The sequence below is a fragment of the Corvus moneduloides genome, chromosome 6 (assembly GCF_009650955.1).
Source record: "Corvus moneduloides isolate bCorMon1 chromosome 6, bCorMon1.pri, whole genome shotgun sequence".
Classification (NCBI taxonomy): Eukaryota; Metazoa; Chordata; class Aves; order Passeriformes; family Corvidae; genus Corvus; species Corvus moneduloides.
In genome coordinates this window covers 1,853,067-1,867,850 of record NC_045481.1, presented here as the reverse complement: position 1 = coordinate 1,867,850, position 14,784 = coordinate 1,853,067, and the positions used below count along the sequence as shown (strand labels likewise).

General features: G+C 51.0%; 1 protein-coding gene across 1 annotated transcript; it reads left to right on the top strand.

Annotated features, from left to right (window-relative positions):
• The first annotated feature begins 80 nt into the window (after positions 1 to 80).
• DNAAF2 (dynein axonemal assembly factor 2) lies at positions 81 to 14,275 on the top strand. Its single transcript, XM_032113395.1, has 3 exons — positions 81 to 2,159; positions 11,170 to 11,316; positions 13,080 to 14,275. Exons 1-3 carry the CDS (start codon positions 120 to 122, stop codon positions 13,563 to 13,565), a joined length of 2,673 nt encoding a protein of 890 aa, XP_031969286.1. The 5' UTR covers positions 81 to 119; the 3' UTR covers positions 13,566 to 14,275.
• Positions 14,276 to 14,784: the final 509 nt, after the last annotated feature.

The following is a 14,784-nucleotide window of genomic DNA, read 5'->3' as shown; positions in this document are numbered from 1 at the left end:
TGCTGTCTCCACGGCAACGCCAGCGCCGCCATCTTGTTTACCGTCACCACAGCAACGCCCGCCATCTTGTTTGGCGTCCCCACAGCAGCGCTCCGGCCGGGCCGGGCCGGGCCGGGGCCATGGCGGGCGCGGGGCGGCTGCACGACCTAGACCTCAGCGCCGAGGAGGCGGAGCGGCTCCAGCGCGCCTTCCGCGACGAGCGGTTCCGCGCGCTGTTCGCCGAGTACGCGGCCGAGCTGACCGACCCCGAGCAGCGCCGGCTATACGAGGAGGAGGTGGCGGCGCTGGAGCGGGAGCGCGGCGTGGAGGTGCGCTTCGTGCACCCGACGCCGGGCTTCGTGCTACGGACGAGCCAGGCGGGCTCCCGCCGCTGCTACATCAATGTCTGCAGCAACGCGCTGATGGAGGAGCCGCGGGCCCGCGCCGAGCGCGGCGGACAGCGCTGGGAGCTGCCCTACAGCCTGGCCCCGGGCCGCGAGGAGCTGCGCCCCGCCGGCCGCCGCCGCCTCCTGTACGACGTGGTGTTCCACCCGGCCGCGCTGCGCCTGGCCGCCCGCAGCGCCCGCTTCCGCCGCCTGCTCTGCGATACGGCGCTGGACGCTGTGGAAAGGCACTGCGGGGTGGGGCTGGACCGCAACAACGCCACCGTCCTGCGAGGAGTCTCCTACAAGGGCGTCCCGCAGGCACCCATCCTCCGCTCCCCGCTGCCCGGCGGCGCCCCAAAGCCACCCGACGACGGAGACTCCCCGCTGCCGCCCTTCCCCTTCCCGCCCGCCGCTGCCCCGCCGCCCGCCCCCGGAGGCTCCTCGCCCGCCGCGCCCCCGCCACCCTCCGGCCCCACCACGCCGCGCTGGAGCATCCGCCACCGCTCCTACGTGGACCTGCAGGACTACCGGCACTGCCGCGACTCGGCGCCCAGCCCGGTGCCGCGGGAGCTGGTTGTGACGGTGGAGCTACCGCTGCTGCGCTCTGCCGAGCAGGCGGAGCTGGAGATTCGCGGGCGGGAGCTGCGGCTGGACTCGCACTGTCCCGCCTACCGCCTGCGGCTCCACCTCCCCTACGACGTGGACGAGCGCGGCGGGCGGGCCGCTTTCAACCGGGCCCAGCGGCAGCTGCAGGTGACGCTGCCCGTGGTGCCGCCGCCCGGCCTGCGGGAACCGCCGGCCCCGGTCGAGGAGCGGCTGGAGGGGGCCGAGCCCGCTGCCGAGGGGCCGGCAGAGGCAGAGGCGGCAGAGGCGGCAGAGGCGGGCGGCGGAGCGGCTCCTCCCCCGGAACGCGGCCCTGGCGGCGCGGCCCGAAGCACGTGGGGCGGCGGGGAGCCCGGTGATCCACCCGCCGAACCCCCCGCTGACCCACCCGCTGGTCCGTCTGCCGAGTCCCTCGCTGAACCAGCCGCTGAACGCCCCGTAGAACCACTTTGTGATCCACCCGCTGATCCCCTCACTGAACCCCTGGCTGAAACTCCCCTTGATCCAACCTCTGAGCCCTTTGCTGACTCCCCTGCTGAACCTGCCACTGATCCAACCTCTGAATCCCCTGCTGAATCCCCCGCTGATCCAACCACTGACCCCCGCTCTGAACCCTTCACCGAACCTGCCACTGATCCAACCTCTGAACCCCCTGCTGAATCCCCCGCTGATCCAACCACTGACCCCCGCTCTGAACCCTTCACCGAACCTGCCACTGATCCCCTCGCTGATCCACCGGCTGATCCACCCGCAGAACCACCCACCGAGCCCCCGGACCTGCCACTGCCCCGCTCCGCTGCTGCTTCCCCCGTGGCCAGCCCCGAGCCAGCCATGCCCAGCGGGAACACCCCTCCGCAGGCCTCAGAGGGCCACCCCAGCGAGATGGCCACGTGCCCTCCCTTCCGTGCCCGGCAGGACGAGGCGTCCCTCACGCTGCTCCTGCTCGTGCCCGGCATCCAGCCCCAGAGCCTCCACGGGGACGTGGGCACCCACCACTACAGCCTCAGCTTCTGCACCGACAGCGGTGCCTTCGCCCTGTTCCTGCAGTTCCCTCCCGCAGCCAGGCTCGTGTCCCCCGAGAGCAGCGTCAGCGTCTCTGCCCACAACGCCGTGGTGGGGCTCGCCAAGGCCCCCGGCAGCACCGGCCTCTGGGAGAAGTTCAGCTTCGGCCTCGACCCCTCAGCTCTGCAGGTAACAGTGGCACGTTCGGGGTGCCACCCGCCCCGAGTGCCGCTGCTGGGTGTGGCTGCTGTTTGTTTGAGCGGTGTCTCAGGGAGGTGTGAGGGTGAGTTCAAAGCTGGTCGTGACGGAAGCTGATTCCTCCGAGAGATGCTCCCGGATGTCAGTGCAGTGACCTGATTTGTGCGAGTCTTGTACGAGCAGCTCCAAGGTCACACCATGGAGCTGACACCTTCATCCTTGGAATTGGAATGACTTCTGCCTCTCATACAAATTTTTTTCTGAGGGAAGTTCTGGTGATGAATGAAAACGTCGCCTATGTCCTTTTATGTCCTTAGCGTTCACTTTTAAAGCCCTGTACATTGCTCATGCAGCCTGTTCACACGAAGAAAGATCTTTATGATACACCAGATTTACACACGTGTGCATACACTGTCAGGAATTGTAGGGGGAGTGTCCCTGCATCCGTATTTTGGGACAGAATTCCCATTTACAGCCACAGGAACCCCCATTAGTTCAACCAGAGCAGAACAACAAACAGCAGCTGTGAACTGTCCCAGTTTGCTGGGGTAAATCTTCATCTTCTCTGTCTGAATATGATTCTAGTTTAGTATTTTATAATTTTATGGTTGCTGGTCTCCCGTGATGGGAGAAAGTGGGGTGGCTGCATCCAGGTGACAGTGCCTGCTGGGAGCTGGCAGTGTCCCCAGAGGGATGCCCACCTTGTGACACTCTCTGTCCAGAGCCGCTCACACAAGTTTTGTGGAGAACCACATTACTCTGTGAGCTCAGATTTTCAGACAGTTTCTCATGAGCAGGGATTAAAGTTGCACAGTTCTTGTGTAACCTTCCAGCCATGGGATTTGGAGTTTGGCCTGAGTTGAGAGCAATAAAATCCTCTGCAGTTTGGATCACGTGCAGTGGGAATGCAAGTCCAGGAAGCTGGCAGGCTTCAAGTGTATCCACTGGGATAGACTTGGCTTGGAGCAGCTTAATTGCTCCATCCCTACAACTAGAAATAACTTGTGCATGATTTTGAAAGATATTTATCCAATTAGTGTTTGCGCAGCTGAAACCACATTTAATTTCCCATTTAGCGGCCGCACACCTTTTACAGCAGCAATTCCTGTGAAGCAGGAGCTGATCATTTCGGGGAAGTATCAAAGATGATGAATTTATGGAGAACCACCCACGCTGAGCTGTTTGCAGAGCATTTCCTTTGCTTTTACCAGAGCAGGAGCCTGCAAGTCTGTGCAAGTGGAGCCGCAGAGCGCTCAGTGCTGCTGTTCAGTGCTGTGATCTGGCACTGGCTGCTGCTGCTGCCACCTCAGAAAAGCCACTGTGTAAACTCCTGCCTGTTTTCTGTGCAGGTACAGAGACTGCCCAGGGCACTGGTGGATTCACCATCCCTGGAAATGCTCAAAAAACCTGTGGATGTGGCACTTGAGAACATGGTTTGCTGGTGAACATGGTGGTGGTGCTGGGTTGGTGGCTGCACTAATAGTTGGAAGTTTGGTCTATGGATTTGTTACTGCAAGTGGAGGAACATTTTGTGATTGAAAGTTGTTAAAAGGCCACCCAGTAATGAGATTTTGGCTTTGTGAGTTATAAAAAACCCTCGAATGTGCTGATTTTATTATATATTGCAAAATGTTTTGGGTGGAGTAGGAGAAAGAGATTGGGCATTAGTCATCAGCTTCCCAGCCATTCATTCACAGCAGTCTCCAAGAGATTCTCCTGGCCTCCAGTCATTTTGGACACTGGGCCTGCAAATTGAAGCAGGAGAAATAAACTTGAAGTCATTTGTCCTGTTTGCTTTTTTTTAATCTGTGCTATTTCCCCCAAGTGCCTGAGAGCTGCACTCGCTCAGAGTGAAGCGAGAAAAATGAATATTTAATTAGAGCCACTATTACATGCTGCCTTGTGGCCATTATTTGTTCCTGGTCGCTTTTCTTCTACTTATGTTGATGTCTCCAATTTGTCTGATGCCACCTTGGGGGTTTTTCTGCCTTGAGTCTTGTTCTATAAATCAGAGCTGTGCCCTGAGACCCGGAACGAGTTGCATCAGTCATTGCAGAGTGCACAGAGCAGTGCCCTGTCAATGCCTTCCGGGAGCTTTGGGGGCTGAGGCGAGCAGGAATTTTATCCTGCACCTCCCAATCTGCTTGTTGGTCATCTCCTCTCCCACAGCAGCGCTGCCAGAGGATAGTGCCTGGCAAAAGGGAATCATGGAATGGTTTGGGTTGGAAGGGATCTTAAACCTCATCCATTTCCACCCCTGCCATGGGCAGGGACACCTTCCCCTATCCCAGGTTGCTCTAGGCCCCGTGTTTTTAACAGCTATGGAATTCCTACTCTGCTCTATTCTGGGAAGTTGCTTCTTGCTGGAGACCCAGGGTTGCTGTGTTGTTCCATGGAAGAGATTCCTCACTGGGTTAGTTCAGAGTCTGCCCCTCATTGGTACCTCCTGCCACGGTGGCTGTTCAGTGCCCTGTGAGGCTGCCTGCCCAGCTCATTCCCATCAACTGCCAATTCCTTCTTGGAAGCTGGTCTGATCCACATATGAGTTGAGCTTGTCCTTAGAACACCATGCTTGAAACAGAACTTCAAGGGCTGCTTTTCCTTTTGTAGTGAGCTGTGGCTGAATCCCCGTGCTGGAAGATGATCTATTTAGAGCTCAGTTTCCATAGATGCTGAGCAGTTGGAATTCCCACCCCAGCAAGTGCCTCTTTTCAGGAAATCTTTGCAGTGCCCTGGTCCTCCCTGGATTTTAACTGAGTAGTTTCACTCCTTGGCTAAACCATAATGTCCACACTGCAGTTGGACTTGATGATCCTGGAAGTCTTTTCTGTCTTAATGATTCTATGACTTATTACGGTGACTAGAAATCCTATAAAAATAAAGATGCCAGAACTTTGGATGTCGTGGGCTTAGGGTCACGTATTTCAGGGGTTTTAAAGGCATCTTTTGTCACTGCCCTGGTGCTCAGTCACTGCACCAGAGACCACAGTGCTGATCCTTCTGAAGGGCTTGCTCCAGGCCCTGTTTTTCCAGGAAACAGAGCCTCATGACCTGAGGAAGCTGCCTGATTTCCCCACTGCTCTTTGCCTCCAAGTACCAGCCATGGGCTGTGCTCCCTCCATTACTCTTCACTGCAGTTCATCTGCTATAACCTTCTTTACCTTTTGCTTAGATCCTGGGAATTCAGGCCTAGGAAACTCCTGCATCAGAGAGCTCCCCTTCATTTCCAGACAACACAGCCTGGGGAGAAAATGACGAAGGAAGAATGGTTGGGAGTTAAATAACCATTAATAAAATTTGTAAGCCTGCCAGGCAGGGTTTCTGAGAACATGTCCCAGTGTGTCCTGGTTTATGGTAGTGCTGGAGCTGGGCAATTATGGAAATTGTGCCTTTGGAAACCACTGTCTTGGAATGTTTGGCTTCCTGGGGTTAAAGTCTCGATTCCTAACAGGAATAAAGAGCAGTTTTCTGCGGGTGTATGGAGCTACTGAGACTAGGGGGCTCAGTTCTCAGAGCATGTGAAACACATTTGGCAGATAATTCATTCTGCCAGCAGTTTTGGGGTCGTGTCTGTTCATTTTCATGGGGTTAGAAAAAGACTGGTTCATGCAGGAATTCCCTTTCAGGCCGATTCACACCCTTCCTGCCCTTCTCAGAGGCCTGGAATGGGTTTGTTCAGAGGATGTGTGCTCAGTCCCCTGATCAGTGCTTCCCGCCGGGTACCCCTTGCTGGGCAGGGAATTGCAGCCAGCCCATCCCTTTCCTAAAAAAAACCCTGTCAGATCTTATGGAGAATATTAGGATTTAACTCACGTAAACCCCCCTGGGGCTCCAGGGAACAGCAGGGAGCAGAGGAAAACAGAGGAAATATTTCCTCTGGTTTCCTATGCATTGCTTTTTTTTAACATTTACAGGCTGAAAAATATTATACGAAACATTCCTCAGGAGTTCATGGCTGGAGCTAAGTCTGAGTTATGCTGTGTGTGAGGGATCCAAATGGGAATTGCTCAGAGATAGGGAAGTTTTGTTTAACTTTTCTGGGAGTGTTGAGGCCTCCACGCAGGATGTTCTACATGGATGTGATTTTTCTGCTTGGCACAGCCACCAGCGCCTGGTGAAGGAGATCCTTTGGAAGCTCCTGGTGCTTTTTCCTTCAGAAAGCAGCTGGTAAAAAAGATGTGGAGATGTTGGAGCAGGTACAGAGAGGCCATGGAGATGCCCCAAGGGCTGGAGCCCCTCTGCTCTGGAGCCAGGCTGGGAGAGCTGGGAACATTTGCCTGGAGAAGGGAAGGCTCCAGGGAGAGCTCAGAGCCCCTTGCAGGGCCTGAAGGGGCTCCAGGAGAGCTGGAGAGGGACTGGGGACAAGGGATGGAGGGACAGGACACAGGGAATGGCTTCCCACTGCCAGAGGGCAGGGCTGGATGGGAGATTGGGAAGGAATTACCTCCCTGGGAGAGTGGAGAGGCCCTGGCACAGGGTGCCCAGAGCAGCTGTGGCTGCCCCTGGATCCCTGGAAGTGTCCAAGGCTGGGCTGGATCAGCCCAGATCACCTTATCCCATCCTCTTTTGGTGGCACTTAATCATCACAGAATCCTAGAATAGTTTGGATGGGAAGGGACATTAAAGCCCATCCAGTGCCACCCCTTCCATGGGCAGGGACACCTCCCACTGTCCCAGGCTGCTCCAAGCACCAATGTCCAGCCTGGCCTTGGACACTGCCAGGGATCCAGGGGCAGCCCCAGCTGCTCTGGGCACCCTGTGCCAGGGCCTGCCCACCCTCACAACCAGGAATTCCTTCCCAATATCCCATCTAAATTTCCCTACATCACTTGGGTGGAGCTGTAGGTGGCAGAGTTATATTGCTCCTTGCACTGAGAGCACGTGGAAAAGGCCATGGGCTGGAAGTGCTCCTGTGGGCTGTCCTTGTGCTGGGTGAGCTCAGAATTAGGGCTCTTGTGGATAAATGTTTTCCTTGGTTGAATACTCAGCCGAGCATGAAACCCTGAGAGCCATGTTAGGAAGTGTAAGACATGGATGTTTTAAACCTTTGCCACCTTTCAGGGAGAAATCCATCCCAGAGAGCAATTTTGCCCTCATTCCCAAGGTATCTGGAGTTGTTACACAGTTTCTTTGGAAGTCAGGGTTATAATTTTCGATTTCCAAGCTACTATAAAGAATTACTGTAATAGTCAGGGGTCACTTCTAAGAAGATGCTGCTGGAAGCTGGGGCTGTTGTATGTAATCCTGCAACAGTTTATTTTTGCTTCAGTTAATTCTGCGCTCAGCACTTCAAGACTCTTGGCAAGTTTTTTGGGAGGTCAGAGAAGGACAAAGAAGGAGAACACAACAAACTTATTATTTCACGTTTTTCAAAGTAATCTCTTTCCCAAGCTACATTAAGGACCATAATTAGTTTGCTTCTGCTATAAAACAAACTAATTTCTGAATAGTCTTTAATTGGTAGCTGCATTTTGGGAATAACGTGACTACACAAAACAGTTATGTCAGGAAATATTATTAACCTACTGATGAAGCTCATCAAAGCTTCTTTGGAGCTGTTGAATCTTTGCAGCCATGAGCACCTCGGGAAAGTTTTCATTTCATTACATGCACCAACACTTTGAGCTTCAAATTCTCAGGTTGAGCTGCTTTGTGCTGGGACCCCACAGACTCAGAGATCAGGAAATCCGTGGATCCAGGTCCTTTTCCATACTGGCATGACTTGTTGGGTTTTGACCAGAGAAGCTGTGGCTGCCCCATCCCTGGAAGTGTCCAAGGCCAGGTTGGATGGGCTTTGGAGCAACCTGGGATAGTGGAAGGTGTCCCTGCCCATGGCAGGGTTGGAACTGGATGGGATTTAAATCCCCTCCCAACCCAAACCATTCTGAGATTCCCTGATCCTCTCATTACAGGAGCCACAAAAATAATTCAAGCATGAAATCTGTCCTGCTTTTCAAACTTGCAGCCTGCGTGGGAGGTAACTCTGGATGGAAGCTGTCTTCAATTTGGATAAATTAAGGCGGAATAAACCCATCTGAGTGCTGAGGGCAGCCGTGAGGGGACCGGCTTTGTGCTGTCGGCGCTGTGAGACACAAGGACGGGTTTGAATGATTAAGTGTTCCAGAAACCAAAGTCATCCCTGCTAACGTTTATGTTAATTTGGTCTCAGTTTAGTCACAGGGAAAAATGAATGTGTACCAAACAGCAGATGACAGTATGTGCAGGGAAAAACAAATTAAATTCGAAGTTGCTAAGAGAGTATCATAAATACCAGAAAATAAACTGCTCAAATTGAAGAATTATTTTACAGGGTCATTGAAATCAGCTGCAGATGGTTGTCCTCTGTTTGCTCTGGCTTGGAAAGCAGAGCAGCCTTTAGGATAAATTCCTGAACCATTTTTTCCCAAGGTCTGTGCTTTGATAACATCTGCAGTAATATAAATGCCTCGGTGTGTGCTCCCCGTGAATGCAAAGTCTGAGTTACAAGTGGCTGGCTGGTGGAGCAGGCTAATGATAATCACCTTATTGAAAACAAACACATCCCAGGTGCCATGATTTATGGCAGGCCACGGCGTAGGGATGGGATAAAATGGTAAATATTTATGGGAATTCGGTGTTGGGTTGGGATGACACGTGGTAGAATTGGTTTGTAGTAACGAGTCAAAGTTAACAGAACATCACAAGCAGTTTTTATCCTCATTTAAAGTACTGATTAATCGTAGAATCATGGAATATCCTGAGTGGGAAGGGACCCCCAGGGATCATCCAAGGCAGCTCCTGGCCCTGCCCAGACACCCCAACAACCCCACCCTGGGCATCCCTGGCAGCGCTGTCCAAACGCTCCTGGAGCTCTGGCAGCCTCGGGGCCGTGCCCATTCCCTGGGGAGCCTGGGCAGGGCCCAGCACCCTTTTGGGAAGACTCTTTCCCTGATAATAAACCTCTCGTTCAGTTTTTCTTTTTTAACAATATTTTCTGTGAAGAAAACAAATTCTTTTGCTTTTAATCAGGAAAAAAATCTCCAGGAAGGTTCAGTGGGTTTGTTGCCAAATTACAAAGTCCTGATTGCGCTGAGGAGGAATGGGTGTCCCTCACACAGCCATGGGTGCCAGATGCAGATTCAGAGGGAAAAGAGATTATTTTCCTCATTTTATGTAGGAAAAGTAGGATGGGACTTGGAGCAACCTGGTCTAGTGGAAGGTAATTAAAGGTCCTGAAATACATCCCATGGCAGGCAGTTGGAACGAGATGAGCTGTAAGGTCCCTTCCAAGCCAAACCATCCCATGATTCCATGACTTTTATTTTTCAGCTGGGTGAGGAGGGTTGTGCTTTGCTCTCCTTGGAAGTGCAGGCAGGGCACCAGAGCTCGGCAGTGTTCCCAAATCCCCTCCAAGGGAGGCTGAGCTGTCTGTCTGTGCTGTGTGGACCAAGCAATCCGAGGCAGAGCTGGGAATTCTTCTCCTGAGCTGCCCAAGGATCCAGTTCAGGAGCTTGTGGGAGTTTTGGTGCTGCACAGATTTTGTGTCTGCAGCCCCTGCCTTGTTTCTGTGCTCTGACACCTTCCCCTGAACTCTGCAGAGTATTTCCACAAGCCTAAAGCTCTGGCAGATCCCTCTCTGGGAGGCAGGAGAGGATGCAGCACAGGGGAATAAGAATTTTAGGCTTTGCATGCAGAAATGCAAGGAGTAGCTGTTTTCCGAGAGGGTTTTCTGTCAGGGCAGCTCTGCTGCACTTTAATCTCTCCCCAAACCATCCCAGCATCCAGTGTTGGCTGTTTGCCTGGATTGTAATCTTCCTGGATAGAAAATGAATTCAATCCTCTGCCTTGGAAAACCAACAGTATGTATGTTATGACTTTCCATATTGTGATTTCTAATTTAACTAGTGGAAAAAATAGGATTCTGGCTTATTTTTCCAGTCCTGGTTTGTTTGGGTTTTTTTTCCAAGATGACACTTAAATTTTGTACCTCACACACAATGTGACATCTGGCTGTGCATAAGGCTCCATCCACAGGGGGCCAAAAATGTGCAGAATTGCCTTTTTGCTTCTCGGTCTGCAAGATGTCAGTGATAATTGAATTTAACTTTCATTGGATTGACAAGAGGGTTGAACTGGACCGAGAAATTTAAAAGTGTTGACTTAATGTGGAAGGTTTGCAACTTCTCCCTGTTATTTCCAATTAAATAAGGAAGGTAATTCCTAGAACCTAAACTACTCCTCTAGGTCAGACCATTTTTATTGTGTCTGTCCTTACCCTCAGCCTACACAAGATGATGCAGGAATAACACAAGGACAGGGAAAGCTCTGCAGTTCCTATGAAACAGCCCCTCCAGGATGTATTTTAGGACCTTTAATTACCTGCAATGGATTTAAATCTTTAAACCTGTAGCAACACGTTCCAGGTTGTTGATGAAGTGCATATGAACAGCCTGGAAGCACGCCCCAGGCTGTGTCTCTGCCTGTGGATACCTCTCCTTTTTTTTTTTCCAACTCTCTTGTCTGCTGGAGATCTGAGCAGCCTCGGTGGCTGGGTGTGAAATGGATACAGCCCTGAGTGTTCCAGATCTGATCTTGGAGCAGAGATCCTGCAGTGCCTCTCCAAGGAGGTGTTTGTGTTTTCCTAAAGACAGACAGGAAGCAAGCCCACAGCAGTCTGACACCTTCGTGGTGTTAAGACAGGTGAGGACAGGAACGAGGTTGGTACAAATAATTTTTCAGAGAGGGTCTAAATCTATATATTAGTCACCCATCCAAAGAGAGAAATAATATTTTTTATATTTGATATGATGCAGATTTGTAATTTCAAGCAAAATGTGCTAAGCACTGATCTTAATTCATTTCACCTCAGTCTCTGAATGTCTGACTTAGAATTTCTCTGTCAAGACATGAGTGTGGTGTGAAACTCTGTCCTGGCTTTCTTTGCAGTGAGTTTTTAGCCCAAATACCCCTGAAGTTTAGCACAAAAAGAACATAACGTGCTGTTTTCTCTCTTTTTCTTTAGGAAAGGTTGTTTGTCAGTGAAGAGAACGTTGATGGATTTCTAGGCACTGCTTTCTGCCCTTCCCCTTGCTCCCAATCAGCACTGGAAAGCCAGCCATTAATTGAAGTGCTGGATGTTACTGAGGACAGAATTCAAATCAGGGTGGAGGTAAGGATCTCTGGGAGCAGCACAGGCTGATTTATGTTCTTCAGCAAGCTCCTATCAAATCCCACTGAAACAGCTTTGTTCCTGTTTTGTCCTGAGGAAGCAGGGGAAACCCAGGACTGGGGTTGTTTGCAAGTGTAAATGTCAGTTTTCAGAAGTGTTTGTGCCATTTAATGTGACCAAAGGATTGAAACTTCCTGTATTTGGAAGATGGAGAACTGTGATCCAGTCATTTTAGAAAGTGCTTTTTCTTTGCGGGAATAGTTCACTCTCTCAGCCTTGTACAGGTAGACAAATCCTAGAGGGTTTTGTCTGGGAAAAATTCTGTCTCATCTTTATTCAATCCATGTATTTGAATACTTGGTGGGTTCCTGTTGTGTAGATAATTAAACATGAGGCTATTAGTCTTACACACTGGTCTCAAATTCAATCCTTGTAGTTTCAGGCCTCATTCAGGCTCTGTTCCTCTGTCTAGAACAAGACAGGCTGTTTCTGGGATCTGCCACGGGATTAAACTGTCCTCCCGTGGCAAAATAGATGGGCAGATGAAGAAACCAAAATGTTAATTTTGTGAGGAGGAAAATGTGAGGTAATCCCCCCACGTTCACTGGGATTTCTGGGCAGGCATCGCATCCAAAATTCAGAGGAAACTTTTCTTAAAGGAAACATAAAAAGCAGGAACTATCAGGTCACTGCAGTGGCCATGAACTGGGGACTGCAGATGGGGTTAATGTGTAGCTGGTTTATTGGGAGGCAAGTTCAAACAAAGCACATGACCTCTGGAACTGGGCTGGAGGTCCGAGGAGTTTCCTAAAGATAGTGGATCCAGCTTAACTTTCACAGCTGGTGTGGGTTGTACATAGGAAAATGAAATTCCAAGTGTTGGAGAGCAGATGGGAACTAAGAAAGGGCAGCTGAGATACCTTAAATCATCCCACTCCTGCTCCTGTGTGGGGCCAGGAGTGGGGATCGATGATTCTTGAGGGTCCCTTCCAACTCAGGGTATCCAGGATCGCGTTCATGTGGGAGAATTGTCCCATTTGGAAAGGCCTGACTGGTGTTTGTGTTTCCTGCTGGAGTGAGCAGTGGTTTGGGAGTGTGAGAAAGATTCTGTCTGTGGATCCATGAATCCAGCTGCTCTTGGATAGATCCCTACCTGATCCTGACTCTCCAGTGGCAGGGACCTACAAATTACCAGCGGGTTTTTTTGCCAAAACACTCAGTAATGGAGAAACTGGGGAACTGCTGTTTGGACAGCACCTCTCCCAGTTCCTCCTCTCCTGAGGTAAACCGCAGTTCCTGGATTAGCTCCTGGATTAGGCTGGGAATTTCCCTAATTGCAAGGTTCCAACCTTGCAACAAGAGATCCCCTGGCTATTTCTCTGGCTGCTGAGATTTGGAAATCAGGCTGGGTGTGGTGAGTGGCCACTGCTGCTCCAGCTTGGCCTCTGCCCAGCCCCATTTCCTAGAGCAGAGGAAACCCTGGGGAAGCAGAACGACCTCCCTGCCACTCATTCCCACGCACCAGACAAGAGCAGGAAAACCTCAGCACCCGCTCACTTGGCTTCTAGAAGGAGAACCATGGAATCACAACCTGATCTGGGTTGGAAGGAACCTTAAGGATCATCTGCTTCCACCCCCCTGCCATGGGCAGGGACACTTTGCACTATCCCAGTGGAGCTGAGCTGTTGGAGAAACAAATCCCTCCTGTCTTCGTGTGCACAGTTTGTTCCAGCTATAAAATAATTCATTTATTTCCTTGACAGCCACAGGAACGCGATGCAGAGGGAACACTTGGCAGCTCAGGGGGAGCCCTTGCTGGAAAGACCAACAGCAACTACCCTGAAACAAAGACAGAAACAAACTGTCCTGCAGCTGAGGAACGTGCTGCAGGATCCACCCCAGCTCCCACAGCTGAAACAATAGGAAAAGTAGGCTGTGCTTCACACCATTGTTTGCAGCATGAACCTCCTGACACCAGTTCAGCGATTCCTGGCGGATCTGGGAGAAAGGAGCCCGATTTAGAAAGTGCTGCTGCAGCAGGAGACACGGCCCCGGCCCCAGGCTCTGGAAAACAAGGAAAACTGATGGCGGGTCGGGATGAGGAGCCACCCCCAGAGCTGGGCAGCAGGGCAGGCTCCCCCATCCTGCGGGAGGTGAACCCCGAGGACGGGAGCGTGCGGATCCTGCGGGATCACCGAACGCACTGCCCCGTCGTGTTCCAGAATTCTTTGCTCTATGAGTTGGATTAGTTTCATTATTTTAGAATTTCTTTCTGTTGTTTGATGCTTGCTCTGACTTCCATGTGCTGGTGGATGACTTCAGGGCTCAGAGAGGTTCCCACTGAAACTGGTGCAACATCAAAACCTTATGTTGTTAACAATTTTTGGAGTTTAACAATTGTACGGAAATAATTTTACTTAAAAGAAAAGTTGCAGTTGGAGGTGACTTCGAGCTCCTGGAAAAAAAATGTATCTTTATTGTTTACATAAATTTTTTATTCTCTTCCCACGTTTCAGGGATTATTTGTATATATCCTTAGTCTAACAGCTCCCTCGGGAATTGAGCAGTATTCATCATTTTCCAAACCTTTCATTTGGTGCTAACTGCAGGATTAGACTTGCAGTGATTCTTAGCAATCAAATGAAATTTCTAATTATCCGGAGAAGTTCTAATTAGTCTCCTAGAAATAATCAACATTTATACGCTGCATTCCATCCTAGTGCTGTGCTTCAGATCTGCAGCACCCAGATATCCCCCAGCTGAACAAATGCCATTGCACAAGAACATCCTCTGGGTGCATGTCTGCTCTGAAGTATTTACAATTCGTGAAATGGATTCTCTTTATCCAGATTAGATTTATTTTCCACAGTTTCCTTCAAGTTTCAGCGTTTCTCACCTCTCTAAAGCACAATAACCAAGAGAACACATCTAAGAATAAACTTCCTGTTCCCCTTTCTCACTGCTGCTGAACCAACTTCTGTTTTGAGTGCCACAAGGCACAGGGGTGCTTTAGAGGAGAGTTAAATTTGCCTCGTTTCAGGGCTGCTCTGGCATTGCTGCCACAGTTCTCTGTGAAACACGAGTTTGGGTGTGTGGTGTGAGCGTTGCTTTCCGAGCTCAGCAGAAGCCACAGCTGCCCAAAACACCTGCCTTACCCTCCCTGGTGGCACATCCTGCTGGAGCTTTGCTGGGCTAAGCTTAACCCCATCAGCTTTTTGGGAGAGGTCTCCGAGGGTGAGGCACCAGCACAGCTTCAGCACCAGCCCCAACCCAGTGGAACAGAACACGGAGCAATCACCGTGCAAAACTGTAGTTAAACAACCCCTGGAAAAAGAAAAAAGCAGCATTTTCCTTTCTCTAACCTCTTTCTCTGTTCTACAAAAGCTGCTGAGGTGCTTCTGCCACAGCCGAGTTCAAAGAGGAGTGGCATTAAAGCAGCCGGAGCATTAACAGACGGCTCTGTGGCTC